Source organism: Melanaphis sacchari, unplaced genomic scaffold, assembly GCF_002803265.2.
Source record: "Melanaphis sacchari strain LSU unplaced genomic scaffold, SCAv2.0 Contig8_pilon_pilon, whole genome shotgun sequence".
In the NCBI taxonomy this organism is placed as follows: Eukaryota; Metazoa; Arthropoda; class Insecta; order Hemiptera; family Aphididae; genus Melanaphis; species Melanaphis sacchari.
This window is the reverse complement of record NW_020271635.1, coordinates 2,678,744-2,692,706: the sequence shown is the minus strand read 5'-3', so window position 1 is coordinate 2,692,706 and position 13,963 is coordinate 2,678,744. Positions and strand designations below refer to the sequence as shown.

General features: G+C 26.0%; 1 protein-coding gene across 11 annotated transcripts in view; it reads left to right on the top strand.

Moving 5' to 3' along the window:
• The window catches only part of LOC112602473 (actin-binding LIM protein 3), a 35,339-nt gene extending 26,833 nt beyond the window's left edge, over positions 1–8,506 (top strand). For 3 of the 11 annotated variants that reach the window (XM_025350565.1, XM_025350557.1, XM_025350558.1), the window contains 19 exons: positions 92–190; positions 786–969; positions 1,035–1,162; positions 1,233–1,359; positions 1,667–1,760; positions 1,823–1,913; positions 2,122–2,187; positions 2,296–2,378; positions 2,751–2,831; positions 2,945–3,131; positions 3,199–3,447; positions 3,513–3,616; positions 3,682–3,868; positions 4,070–4,183; positions 5,541–5,644; positions 6,052–6,121; positions 7,391–7,431; positions 7,631–7,816; positions 8,199–8,312. In XM_025350565.1, coding sequence (XP_025206350.1) covers positions 92–190; positions 786–969; positions 1,035–1,162; positions 1,233–1,359; positions 1,667–1,760; positions 1,823–1,913; positions 2,122–2,187; positions 2,296–2,378; positions 2,751–2,831; positions 2,945–3,131; positions 3,199–3,447; positions 3,513–3,616; positions 3,682–3,868; positions 4,070–4,183; positions 5,541–5,644; positions 6,052–6,121; positions 7,391–7,431; positions 7,631–7,816; positions 8,199–8,312 — 2,309 coding nt within the window. Of the gene's footprint in view, positions 1–91; positions 191–785; positions 970–1,034; positions 1,163–1,232; positions 1,360–1,666; positions 1,761–1,822; positions 1,914–2,121; positions 2,188–2,295; positions 2,379–2,750; positions 2,832–2,944; positions 3,132–3,198; positions 3,448–3,512; positions 3,617–3,681; positions 3,869–4,069; positions 4,184–5,540; positions 5,645–5,688; positions 5,790–6,051; positions 6,122–7,390; positions 7,432–7,630; positions 7,817–8,198 lie in introns of those variants that run through there. The other 8 variants (XM_025350560.1, XM_025350559.1, XM_025350561.1 and 5 more) reach the window with 8 other exon arrangements.
• Positions 8,507–13,963: the final 5,457 nt, after the last annotated feature.

The window sequence follows — 13,963 nt, the reverse complement described above, 5'->3', positions numbered from 1 at the left end:
TATTACAAAATTTAATGAAATTGATCATTATTTAATAGTTTATTATCTATCTATTAGTCATTAACTGAAATGATTTATTATTGATTTACAGGTAAAACATACTGCAGTGGTTGTAAGAAAAAATGTTCTGGTGAAGTACTCAAAATTAAAGGCGATAAATACTTCCATATCGACTGTTTCAAATGCAAGAGTAAGTTTGATTAAATACAATGTTATCTGTAATAAATATTAAGTAGATATTATACTATACGATTTAACACTATGTATACTCAATGAAATTTACTTTAGAGTTTGAGTATTGAATGTATAAAAAGTAAATCTTATTATTTGTTAAATTGTTAAATTAATTAGTAGTTAATTTATTTCAAAATTTTATTAATTTTTTTATTACTCTAGTTGCAAACAATTTTTTTAAATGAAAAATAGCATCACATATCTTCATTTATATATATGTCTGTGAGCAAAATATTTTTTTTTTTCTATGATAAAGGACTGTGTAATATTTTATATTGGATAATAGGATAATAGATATGTAATAATACATCACCAAGTCAGTCCTAAGGCAATTGGCTATGGTTGACACATCACAGTATATGCATACTGCAACAATTCCACTATTGCTATCAATGAAGGGTACAATGACACGAGTAGGCTTATTGTTGTCAGGCATACATAATTGTTATGAAATTCCATTTGTATCATGATTGAAAGCCGAGTATTTAATTGTAAAATTTAAAACAAGTTAAAAATATCTTATTATACCTACTCATTGTTTTTTTTTTTAGTTTGTAGCTGTTCATTAGTGCAAGGGTTGTTTTTTTCTGAAGAAGGTAGCTGGTATTGTCCTGATGATTATCAAAAATTATTTGGTAAAAAATGCACTGTTTGCAATGATTATATAAAAGATGAATTGGTTATTGTTTTGGAACGAACATATCATCAACAGTGTTTCACATGTACTCATTGCAGGTAATAATTTAACTAAAATTATATTATTAATAATAATATATCTAAAATAAATAAAATGTTTACAGACAACCTTGTCCAAAGGGAGATCTAGTCACATATGTAGGAAATTCTATTCTTTGCTCCAAATGCAAGGAGATTCCTGTTAAACGACCAATATCTGCACAATCAAAACAAAATAGTACTAATGAAAATGGTAAATTTAAATAAAGTATAACCTTAATAGGTTTTAAAATATATTTTGATGTTTATAATTGAATATTTAGATTGTGCTGAATGTGGTGATGACCTAAGAAATGGACAAGCACTTTATGCTTTGGATAGACAATGGCATATTTATTGCTTTAAGTGTCATGAATGTTCTGCCGTGCTTCATGGCGAATATATGGGACGGTATGTATGTATTTATTATTAGTATATTCTTCCAGCTTATTGAAAACAGCATAATTAGTTAGTGCTTTAGTACTAATAGTGTTTCTAGTATTTTGGTTAAATACTAGTCAATAATCATTATAATTATAGCTGTTTAATATTGTTATACATATAATACTAATGTATCAGTGTATAGTATTAATGTATAAATGTGATATAATGCATTATAGTAATAACAACACAATATTTATTAATTAATTATTTAGACTTGAAAAAAATATGTAAAATATGTGCAATAATTAATAACTTGTAAAATTTTACTTTTTAGGGATGGTGTTCCTTATTGTGAAAAAGACTATCAGAAACTTTTTGGAGTCAAATGTACATACTGCAGTAGATTTATATCTGGAAAAGTCTTACAAGTATTATCTAAATAATTAAATTATTTATTCTATATTATTTATTAATATCAATGCTATTTAAGGCTGGTGATAATCATCACTTTCATCCAACATGTGCAAGATGTGCTAAGTGCGGTGATCCATTTGGGGATGGGGAAGAAATGTATTTACAAGGTAATTAAATTATATTAATATTATGTAACATTTAAAAGCTTATAAATTATTACTATAAAATTAATTAATTCATACAAATTTTTATTATTTTTGATGTATCTATTTTTCTTAGATAAGGTTAGATAGATAGATTAAATATGAAAAAATATAAATTCTATCAGCTGTAAAGTTTAAATATATGTATATGTAACTATTAAATTTTAAATAGGCGGAGCAATTTGGCATCCAAGATGTGGGCCTAGTCCGACTGAAAATGGCACCATAATAAATGGAGGTAAACAATTATCATATCTTATTTCTATCAAAACTCAGTATTTCTATTGTATAATATTAAATGCACATGGATTATGTTCCTTACTGTATATTGTATATGTTGTCATAGGATCGAGTGCCATGCTTAACGGACATTGCAATGACCCTGAAGAGTATGATCGAATCAGTTGCTCAGCTGCTAGTGAAACACAGGTAATATTTTTAAGTCAACACAATTTATTATTTGCAAATTAATTTTTTTATAAACTATTGTTTTATCATTTTTATTGTAGTGTTCATACAAGATAAATATTTATGAATGTATAGAGATGCACTATTTAAAAAATTTTTATTCTAATTTGTATGCATTTGCTCAATTATGTATTCTTAATTTAGATAGTGCTATAAACTATTTGATCAGTTGATATTTACAGATATTTATGATTATAATATTATTTAGTATATTCATTTTAATTTAATTATACTTTTTTTTGTTTTTAATTTCACGTTGAGCCTTTTTTTATTTATTAATATTGTTTAGTAGATTTTTTTTTAGATGCTTTTACTTAGTTTGTGTATTTCCAGTTTTCATTACGATCTCGATCTCGTGCTTCAAGCTTTAATGGTTCATGTTATAATGGTTCATGTAATAGCATGAGTAGAAAGGTTAGTACTGCATAAATTAATTTGCGACATGTAATATGTAGAAATATTTTATGTTATGTTTTATGAATCTAATTTTTATCATATAACTATTTAAATTTTTTAAATTTTAACAGCACTATTATCGTGATATACCTGGAAGTCCAGGACTATTACTTCGAGAATATAAAACACCTAATGTGCCTATAAGTCGTATTTACACTTATAGCTACTTGACTGAAGAGCCTACTCAAGGCTATCTGAAACGCCCAATTGACCCATATGATAAGCAGCCTACATCGCCTCATTTCCACAGACCAACATGTAAGATATATTGATAATTTAAAAATATAAGTATAATTATTGTGTTTAATATAAATAATTTTTCCAGCTTGTGGTAGTGTACGTGGAAGTAGTAAATGTTCAACTTTACGTTCAGCTGGCAGTCGTTCTGGTATGAAAGCTTTAGTAGACAGTATTAGATCAGAGACTCCTAGACCAAAGTCACCTCATAGTATGAACAATGAAGAACCTATAGAATTGGCTCACTATCCTGCTGCTAAACCACCAGCACCTGGTGAAAAACCAAAAATTGAAAGAGATGATTTTCCTGCTCCTCCATGTCCATATACTGATCCAGGTAACATACATACTACAATACAAGACAAATAAGATTTTGTTTTAAAAATGTTTTATTTTGCTTAGAAAAACGTAAAACATGGTTTGAAAACTATAAAGGCATATCAGATGATGAAGATGAGGTAGATCAAAAAATGAATGCTAATAAAGCAATAGATCCTAAACTAAAAGTAAGCTATTAATTTGACCATAAAACATTGATAAAAGTATTTTTCATACATTTTTTATTTGATAGAAAGAAGAAGAAGAACTTAGTAAATTAGGATCAGGAATTGGAAAAGTATTTTTGCAAGAAGTTCGTGAACGTGAAAAACATCAAAAATGGAAAGTTTCACACATGGATCCTCGTAATGCTTCAAGATGTCCTTCTGCTGCACGGGAGCCAACTTATCGTCTTAGATACCAGTCACCAATAAATGCTTGTAAGTAAAATTCAATGAGTCTATTTTTGAAAATAGATTCATCATTTTCCTGTATTATCATTTAAATGTGTTTCATTAATAAAAAATATGTTTTTATTTATGTATTATTTTTAAGGTTTTATACGTATACTATTTATGTTTTACTAGACTAATACTTAAAACTATAGTATAATATGTGTGTTTACTGTTAATTATGTATAGCACCATCTCGTAATTTGGATCATCAAAGACCTTGGGAAGAAGAAGGTGGTTATTTAGACTCAAGTTACAGATCATCAGTTGGACAATCTACTGGTGCTATTCCCAATTACAACAGTAAGTTTTTACTGTAAAAATAATCACATTTTTGTTTCTACATATTCCATTTATGGAAGTTAACTAAAATCTATTGACTTAATATAATTATTTATATTCAATTAAAGCCGACCTTCTGACTATAATAAACAGCAATTTTGTTAATTTATTATTACTTTTGTTATTATTATTACTTTTATTTATTTTTTAAAAATATTAAGTACAAATATCTAATTTATGTTTCAATTATAAATGTTAACTATTTCTTATTTCAATTTTGCATTTGGTACCTAAAATTTATAAAAATTTATAAAATAATTTCATTGACATTAATTATACTTAGCTTTTTTTTTTCTTTAATAAATTTTATAATAAAATATTGAATATTTTATCATCTCTAATTTATTTTTTTCATTTTACTCCTTGTTTACTTTTCCTAGAGTTTTATATCAGTTATATTTATTATTATTTTCTAAAAACTATTATTCATGTTGAAGTTCTTGATAATATTTTATGTTTTGCTTTTTTTGTATATTAGTATTGTTTTATGTTATGTAGTTTGTGAATAATTGTGTAGATATTTTGTTTCATGTGTTAGAATTTTTTTTTTTAACAAGGTTAGGTTAGGTTAGGTACATATTCTCATTGTTAATTACTAAATAGTAAAAATTTAATAAAATTATTTAAGGAGTAATCAAATCACTAATGTAATATAGAACCTATTTAAAAGAGTTAAATTATTTTAAATTTTATAAATGATTTAATTTGTGTTATGCTTAATAACTATTATAATTAAATAATATAATTTTTTATAGTTAATCATTTGATAATATTAAAGGTAGCTTTTTTAAAATCATAATCATTTAACTTAACCTAACCATTAGTTAACAGTAAATACTATAGTACAATAATTGTATTCAGCAGTTATTAAATTTACTGTTTACGGATATAACAAATTATTTACATTTTATCTGCTTCAGAAAATTAAAAAAAAAAAAAAAATAGTTACGTGTTTATAACAGTAAATAAACTATATAAAATAAATCTGTGACAATTTTAATCTACATATGGATAGTAATAATAATAATAATAATAATAATAATAATAATAATAATTAAAATAGTATTTAATAGATAATTTATAGAGTATAGCTTTAATTAATTAATTTTGTTTCTTATTTAATTTGTTTTAATATAATATTAAAATATTGTATTTAATTTCTGTAGTTTTTGTTTATTTTTATTGCATTTTTAATTTGTGTCATTTTTACAAAACGCCTGCGTTTTATTCACTTGGTTAATTTAATTATTCACCAGTTAATTATGTGTTGCTTGGAATTTGCGTTTGTTTTGTTGCATGGTGTGTTATTTGTTTGTAGCATACTATCAAGGTCAGCATGGGTCGGCTATAATGATGAGGGGCACCCGCAAGTCGTGCACTCTTCCAGCTGGCTTCCACGGTGGCCCTGGAAATTATATCAGGGTAAGTAATACGTAGCCATTGTTTTTCTGTTCTTATGTTCACAGTCGTAAGTGCACTACGCCATGTACCCAAACCTGGCTATGGCTTGGCGCCTAGTCGACGGTCAAACACTTTCAGCTCTGCGTACTGCGTCAAAAACCCTTCGGTATGATGAGCAATTTTTTGTAGTTTGTATTATGACTCAGACATAAACCTCAATAATTTCCAATTATGTAACGTGACGTGATCAAAATTGTTACTACCAAATTTATAACTATCAATTCAATATCAAGTTTTTAAAATTATAAAATTTTTTGTTTATTTACATTATTCGTTTGGGAATCAATCAAATATTTGTCATGTGGCTTTGAAATTTTATTTTCTGATTTTTTGAACAAGCAATTTCTAATTTTATTTTATATTTTTAGGATGGGTTTTCCATAAACGGCTTAGACAATAAAACACTTAGCACAGATTTTAACTGCGCTAGGTCTGACGGTAAGTGCTTCATTAGTTTATTAATGTTAATTTCCACCCAATTTTTACTATTTTGGTGTATATAGTTTTATTTGAGGGTGATTACTTGATATAGTATTAGACAATTGTTTGTTATTTTATTTTTATTTTAGATACTATTCATTTATGTATTATTATTTTTCTCCCAAATCTATTGGCTTACCATAAGCTTATGCAAAATTCAGTGCATGTAAGCAAAAGCATAAATTTAAGCAAAAGCTTTTTCCTTCAATATTTATATCTCTTATAGCTAAAATTATACTTTTTGTTCATTTTTAAAATATGCATTTTATTATATTAGGTACTAAATTAGCTAGTCAAGGTTCAGGTTTTAATATTATCTTTGCTCTATTTATTTAAAAAAAAAAAAAATGTATGAAGGTTCAAGGATATTAAATAAGATAGGGAATATAATTATTAGAAGTAATGATGTGGCGAACAAAAATTATCAATTGAGCCCATTAAATCCAATAACTACCACAATGACTGATTTAAATACTTAAAAAACACCCATTTAAATAAATATTAATAAAGGAGATTTAAGTTGTACAAGTATTAAACTCATTTACTCATTCGCCATGTCATTGATTAATATGAAATATAAAGCTTTTACCTCATAATTTAACATGACTCCAAAAGTATGTATAAAAATATTACTATTGCTGTTTGCATTTGAAATTTTAATTAGATATTTAAAATATTATTTTAGTATCATGATTACTTTGATAATTCTATTTCTACATTACAATTTTCAACATTTTGTATTTTAAGAAATTGATGATATCTTATTTATTGTTAGAATTGTTTCTAACAATGTACTTTAATAATTTAATTTTGAGTTGTATTTAAATTGTTTATTTTTTTTGAGGCAAAAATTGAATATTTGTATAACATTTTATAAAAATAATTGATTTAAATAAAATTGTTTTTTTATGTAAAGCAATGTTGTTTTATTTTATTTAAATTTTATAAATATTTGTTTACTAAAAAAATGTAATTTTTATCAGTTTTATAACTGAACTATATTATAAAAAAGCATTTTGATATTGAATTGTTAAAAAATACAATAAAATTTACGTAAAAAAATAATATTTACAAAGTATATGCTATTGTTTTTGAAATTAAAATAATTATATATTTATTAAAATTTTATTAGCAAACAGTAAAGAATATATTATTATATTGCTTGTTGACCCATAGGATAAAATAAATGCGCGCTTATACTAATCATGCTTGTCTGTTTTGGTGTAGTTTCTGCCGGATCTATATCTGAAGTGGATCAAGGCAACACGGTACGTAGACATAAAACGTGGATTTAAATTAAAAAAAATTTTTTTTTTTTTAATTAAATTAATATTTTATAATGTCAAAACTAGAGTTCTTAAGCCACTCAAATAATGCTTGCTATTTTACCTTCACTATTGTTTCATGAATATGAAACCTATATAATATTTGGTTCAAATGTAATTAATTACTTATAATTATGTGTAGTGTTCTGAAATACCAGCATCATCTACATTTACTGGATCACTGCGCTATGTTACTAATATTCATCGTTCACTACCCAATATGTCTTCATCGCATCACAGTTCTGAACCTCCAAAAATTTATCCATATCACTTATTACTCATCACAAATTACAGGCTGCCCTCAGATGTTGATAGATGTAACCTTGATGTAAGTTTATTAAAATTATATTTTTTTATTGGATGTTAAAATATATATATATATTAACTTAAATTATATTATGTACAAGTTTTATTACAAAATTATTTTATAATAAACATGTTTGAGGACTTACAATAATATATTGGCGTGATTGATATGTCGAAGCAATTTTTTAAATACAAATAAAATGTGATATTTTGAGTAAATTTATTATATAATCAGTACTCGGTGTAAAGTATTCAGGTGTGAAAATTAAATGTAAATATTCTCTAAATATTAATTTAGTGGCAATGCAATTGTATTGATAAGTGATAATTGTATTTATATCATAAATATTTAATATCCTAAAGACAGAAAATATTTTGAATTAATAAACTGTATTTGTTTACAGCGTCACTTATCGCCTACAGAATTTGAAGCAGTTTTCCAAATGTCACCAGCTGAGTTTTATCAGTTGCCCAAATGGCGCCGCAATGAATTAAAACGTAGGGCACGCCTGTTTTAATTCTACATTCACTTGCTGCCGTGTATTTGATAAAAGGCAAACACTTATTAGGCTTCTTGTTTATAAACTTTATCTTTAGCAGCTAAATTCTTTTGAAAACTATATTCTAATATCAGTTCTTGTACCAAATTTTTCTATATTTTTATTTAAAAAAAAAAAAAAATTTTATTCTTAATTTTATTTTAACATTTATTGATGACAATATTTAATTTTTTGTTTATAGACACTTTAAAGTTTTAATAAAGTTCTTTAATAATAAAAAAAAAGTGTACACTTAGTAACTGTAAATATTAATAATATCTCTATAATGGCTTATATTGTTTTTGTGATTTACTTGTAATGATTGTAGTATTATTAGATACAATTTATAATATATATTTATATTATTTAAGCTAGGCCAACTGGTCTAATTGTTTGATTGTATTAAATGTTGTTGTCTTGATATAATATAATTTGCAAATTACATTTATCATTTTATCATAAATGTAAACGTAACAATTTAATTCACTGCTAAACTAATGTTTTATGTAAAAAAATGTATATCACACAAAATATTTAGTAAATTAAGCATGCCTTACTCTCAAAGCTGGGCACTAGTTAATTAGTAAGTTAAAATTAAGTTAAAATGTTACTTTTAAAGTAAATTCCTTACTATTTAAGTTGGTTTTAATCCATAATAATAACATTCTAAACTTGAAGAGTTGTTTAAAACTATCTAATCTAATGCGTTAAATCAAAAAGTAACCATATGTTTTGTAACATTGGCATTCAAATAGACAATTGAATTTAGTAATAATAGATCAATTTCTTATCAAATTACATTTCTTGTATTATACAGTTAATTTAAATGAGTGTGAAGTGATATGTGTAATGCATGTTATTTTATTGTGAATGTCTGCAATTGGTGAATGTTGATATTTGTTGGTGATTATCATCATACATCAAAATTATTGGTGATTGTTGTAATGTCTATTTTGAATGTTAACTTGGGATAATGGGAGAGTCACTATGATAATATATAATAGACATACTTGCTACCTATTCAATGTTAGATATTGTACTAGTTGATCATTTTAATAAAATATTTTATCACCTTACTCGATAATTTTTTAATATTATATCTCAATAAATATAATAAATAAACATTTTTTCATACATTGCAATGGTATTCATTGAGCAAAGAAAATGTCAAATCAATTGCTATATATTAAAGGATTAAACAATTTTGATTGAATAAATTATGTTGTATTTTATATATTATCTAAACCCTTAAATCTGTGCTATATGTTAACATTAGCTAAGACTGTGTTGTGTACCTATGTCAAAATTGTTCAAAAGCATCATATAAATGTTGACATTCACTAGAAAATTTCCAATTTTTTTTAATTTGTCAACATTCAACCAATTTAGGATGTACATGTCAACACTAATCAGTTAACTCAGCATTCACCAACTGCGGACATAAGTTGGAACACATAAATAAAGCGGTGGTAGTAAAATTTTATTGCTAATATATTGCCTATTAATTTTATTTTATGATATTATTGAGGTAGCGGTAAAATATTGCAAAATAATTTGTTGCCACTATTGTTTATTCAATTAATAATTTTAGTTAGATAATCATTAATTAATTGAATAAAATATTTGAAATTTAAACGGGTTTTTAAATTATGAAAAACACTAATTTTACTTAGATTAAAAGATTTGGAAATTTCAAAAACCAAATTATGTTATAGTTGTAATTGTTTTTTACGTTAAAGTAACTTAATTTGTTATAAAAAATTACTATTTTGCCCAGCTTTAGTGATTCTAAAGCAGCTTTATTTGCTTTTATTTTATTCAAGGTAAATATTATTTTGTATTTGATACAATAATATGCATTATTTTGGAAATGATTACAAAGTTTCTTTGTAATAAGGAATCATCCATAAAAAATTATATTTATGTATATGTATATTATATTTTTGTAAACATAGTAAAGCTTGATGTAGCAATAAGTATGTAAGGAATTGTTTGCCAACAACACCAAGCTCGTACAATTTTGAAGCTATATTAACTATATTTGTACAAGTTGTATGTATAATAACGTTTGTTACGATAATTTATTTACATAAAATATATTTTATTACAGTACTAAAATGTAATGACATTTAAAAAAAAAATGTTATTAATATTTAATACATATTATTCATTGTGCAATTTAAATATCTTTTTTATTTTATTAATTATTTTATATATATACTATTTATTCACATAAATTATAAAAATCTGCAATAAACATTTTTTTATGTACTAATAGTTTAAATGTGATTGGTGCTAGTCTTTTATCGAGTCACAGTCTAAAGACATAAAATAGATAAACATATTTATGATTATTATGTATTATTATATATGTGAGCTTTTATTTTATTTTATTCAAGTACAAAAGTGATTTATCTGAGTTTTATATTGCTTAAATACTACGGTGGATATGATTTAAATTGAATTACTTTATTGTAAGAATAAATACGTTATAGTACATGCATTATTAATTGATAATACAAACATGGATAAATCGCTAAAAAAAAAAATGCTTGTCTTAACAACTAAGTAAATTTAAGTTTATTTATAACATTTATTTTTTTAAATTATACTTCTATTGTCAAGCTTAACAAATAAAAATAAATATTTAAGGAAGGACTGCATTGTATTTATTTCAAACATCTAAAAGAAATCAAATAATTCGAAGTAAGAAAAAAAAACCGATTTGTGTTTTAACTTAAAAATGTAAATATTAAGTAGGTAATTTGGGAACTCCCTAATAATATTGCATAGTAACCGCTAACCAGTACCTAGGTGTCTGGTATACTTCGTCATTGAATAGGTCATTACGTTGTAATACCTAAGTTATGTATATATTTGAATTTAATTGATTACATCGTTGAGGAAAAACAATTCTTTAGATTTTTAGCAAAGAAAATATTAAGTAATAGTAATTTATTTCGCTATTAGCAAGTTTAATTCTTTGCCGAAGCCCGAGAACGTCGCATTTATTATTTATTTATAATGGATCTAACGTGAATCCGGATCGATTGAACCGAATGTTGGGACGTAGTGAGCAGGTAATTTAATAAACAGATACGTTTTATTGGCGTATGGACTGTATTTCGAATTTAATTATATTAGTTTTAATAATTATTATAATTGGCAGTGAAATGAAAAACTATAATCTATGTGGAAGACACGTCGCGCATTCGTAGGGTGCTTTTTGACTGCGACTCACGTAAATCCATAACAAACGTATCTTGATAATGAAGACCGCCGCGACAGTATTGTAAATAAAAAATGTATGTACTTATCGGAAATCGCACAGTATTCGGTAGGTACGTAAATATGCGACATATTATGTTAAATCGTTGCGCTTACTATAGGGTGTCCCAGCGGAAGCGCACGCTCTGTAAGCATGTAAGCACCATTGAAATTTCAAGAAAAAAAATTCATTGTACTTAACCATAATTATCTCCGATTTAGTGATGAAAAATAATGTATAATGATACACATATTATCATTATCGTTAGAAAATTATTTTGTATTTTTTCTTTACATTTTAAAATTTATTATATAATGACTGATGATAACAACTCAGTAACTTTGATTATTTTTTAATTTATTTACCTACGCTTTTTATGTGTTAAAACTCTTATTAATGAAACTTTGATATTTTCTTTTCTAGTGCTTTGTAAAATTGTCTTAATAAGCAAAGCTGTTATTATTATTGTCTGTTTCTTTCGAACATAACATAATTATATTAGTACTTGAGCCTAAATTATTATTATATGGTCACCCAAAGCAATACCAATACTATTTATAATGAATTGCATTTTTACAACTATCTAGACACACACATATATGTATATATATACAAGCTGACTCGGCAAACGTTGTTTTGCCATATAAATTATATCTAATGAATATTTTGGTATTCAAATAAAAAATAATTAAATTATTGTAAGTGAGAGGGAATGTCGTATACTGGTATATGACTGAGATGAATGGAGCACTGTGAATGATGACGGCCCATAAAAATAACAAAACACCAAATATCCTCACCGCCCATAAAGTAAATTTATAAAAATGTATGTGGTTCGTTTGGCATTGGTAGCAATGAGCCCACTCTATGATAAACTTGGCCTTTGATTTTGAATGTTGAATTAAATTATTGACCATTTGCAGCATTATTTTTAACTATTTCTGTTGCTCCGAACGATGTCATTTGGAAACATGAATTGAATGTTCGAATTGACTTCAGGAACAGGTTAGAATCTGGATCCGTACCGATAAGTAAACCGTTACTTCGGTAAACCGTTCAATGGTTCAGGTGGTGTTTCAATTTCCGGTAGTTGCACTTTTCCTGACGCGCAACACATACCGGTTGGCTCATTTTTGAACTTAGGCGCATTACAATACGGACATTCCTTATTCATAGCACCAATCTCTACTTTCGAATGAGCGTAATATTTAATATCGGGCCCATACTCGAATGCTAGACGAAGGAATTAATTGGATGTAAATGCTCTATGTATTTGTTGGCGTTGTCGGTCATTTTCTCTGCGTGTGTCCATTACGAATTGACGCGCTTCTAATCGTCTTTTTTGATTTTGTTCAGCTTGTGCCTCACGCAATCGCACCATGTTCACACGTACATTTTCATTATTCGGTTGAATTTGTACCTTGTACGTCTCTTCTTTGTGCTCTTTTGTTCGACGGGCCAAATCAGACCCCTTGCGTCTTGCTGACATTGTACAAAATACACAAATCGATACAATTAAAGTTCATATATGTGATTATTAACCTTTCTTATAAATGAGAGAGAAAGCTTATTGTGTTAGACCGACCCATTCAACGGTCGAGTCGTTTCTGATGAGATCGTTAAATGTGATAAATACGCGGTCGTTTAATATTATGAAAAAAGATGGAAACGTAATCTAATCTAATAATATATAAATATACAATTTACATGTTAAATATTAAAAAAATATTTTTACACTAAGTTCCCTGGCAACAACTGTTGTATCTTAGTTTATTTATTATTTATTATTTTATTTTTTATTTTTTTTATTTTCCATCGCCGATATCCAACAGTTGTTATAAATATTTGTGGTGAGCCATCCTTTACACCTAGGGGTATGAAAAATAGTTAAAATCACTCTCTGAAACCTACTTAATATACACAAAAGATTTCATGAAAATCGGTCCAGCCGTTTTGGAGGAGTTTGGTAACAAACATTATGACACGAGATTTTTATATATTATATATAATATATAAGACTTGTAAACAGATGGTTAAATATATATCATAATATGACTATAAAAAGTACCAAATTCTTCAAAATCGGTGTAATATATACGTTCGTACATGCCGTTGTTTATACGGTGGCTAACCTGCTCGATTTTTTGGTAACATAAATATCATAACAACGCTTACGTTTGGTCGTGGCTGTTGTTTAATTTCATCAACCAAGTTTTACGGTTTTAAAAATGCATCGATGATTTATAATTGTTTATCTAATTCTTGCATGCCGTAGACTTCATAATTCACATTTCGGAATCATATTTTTATATCGCCATTTAAAAATGTATAATAAACATACGTGTCAATATCATTACTGTAG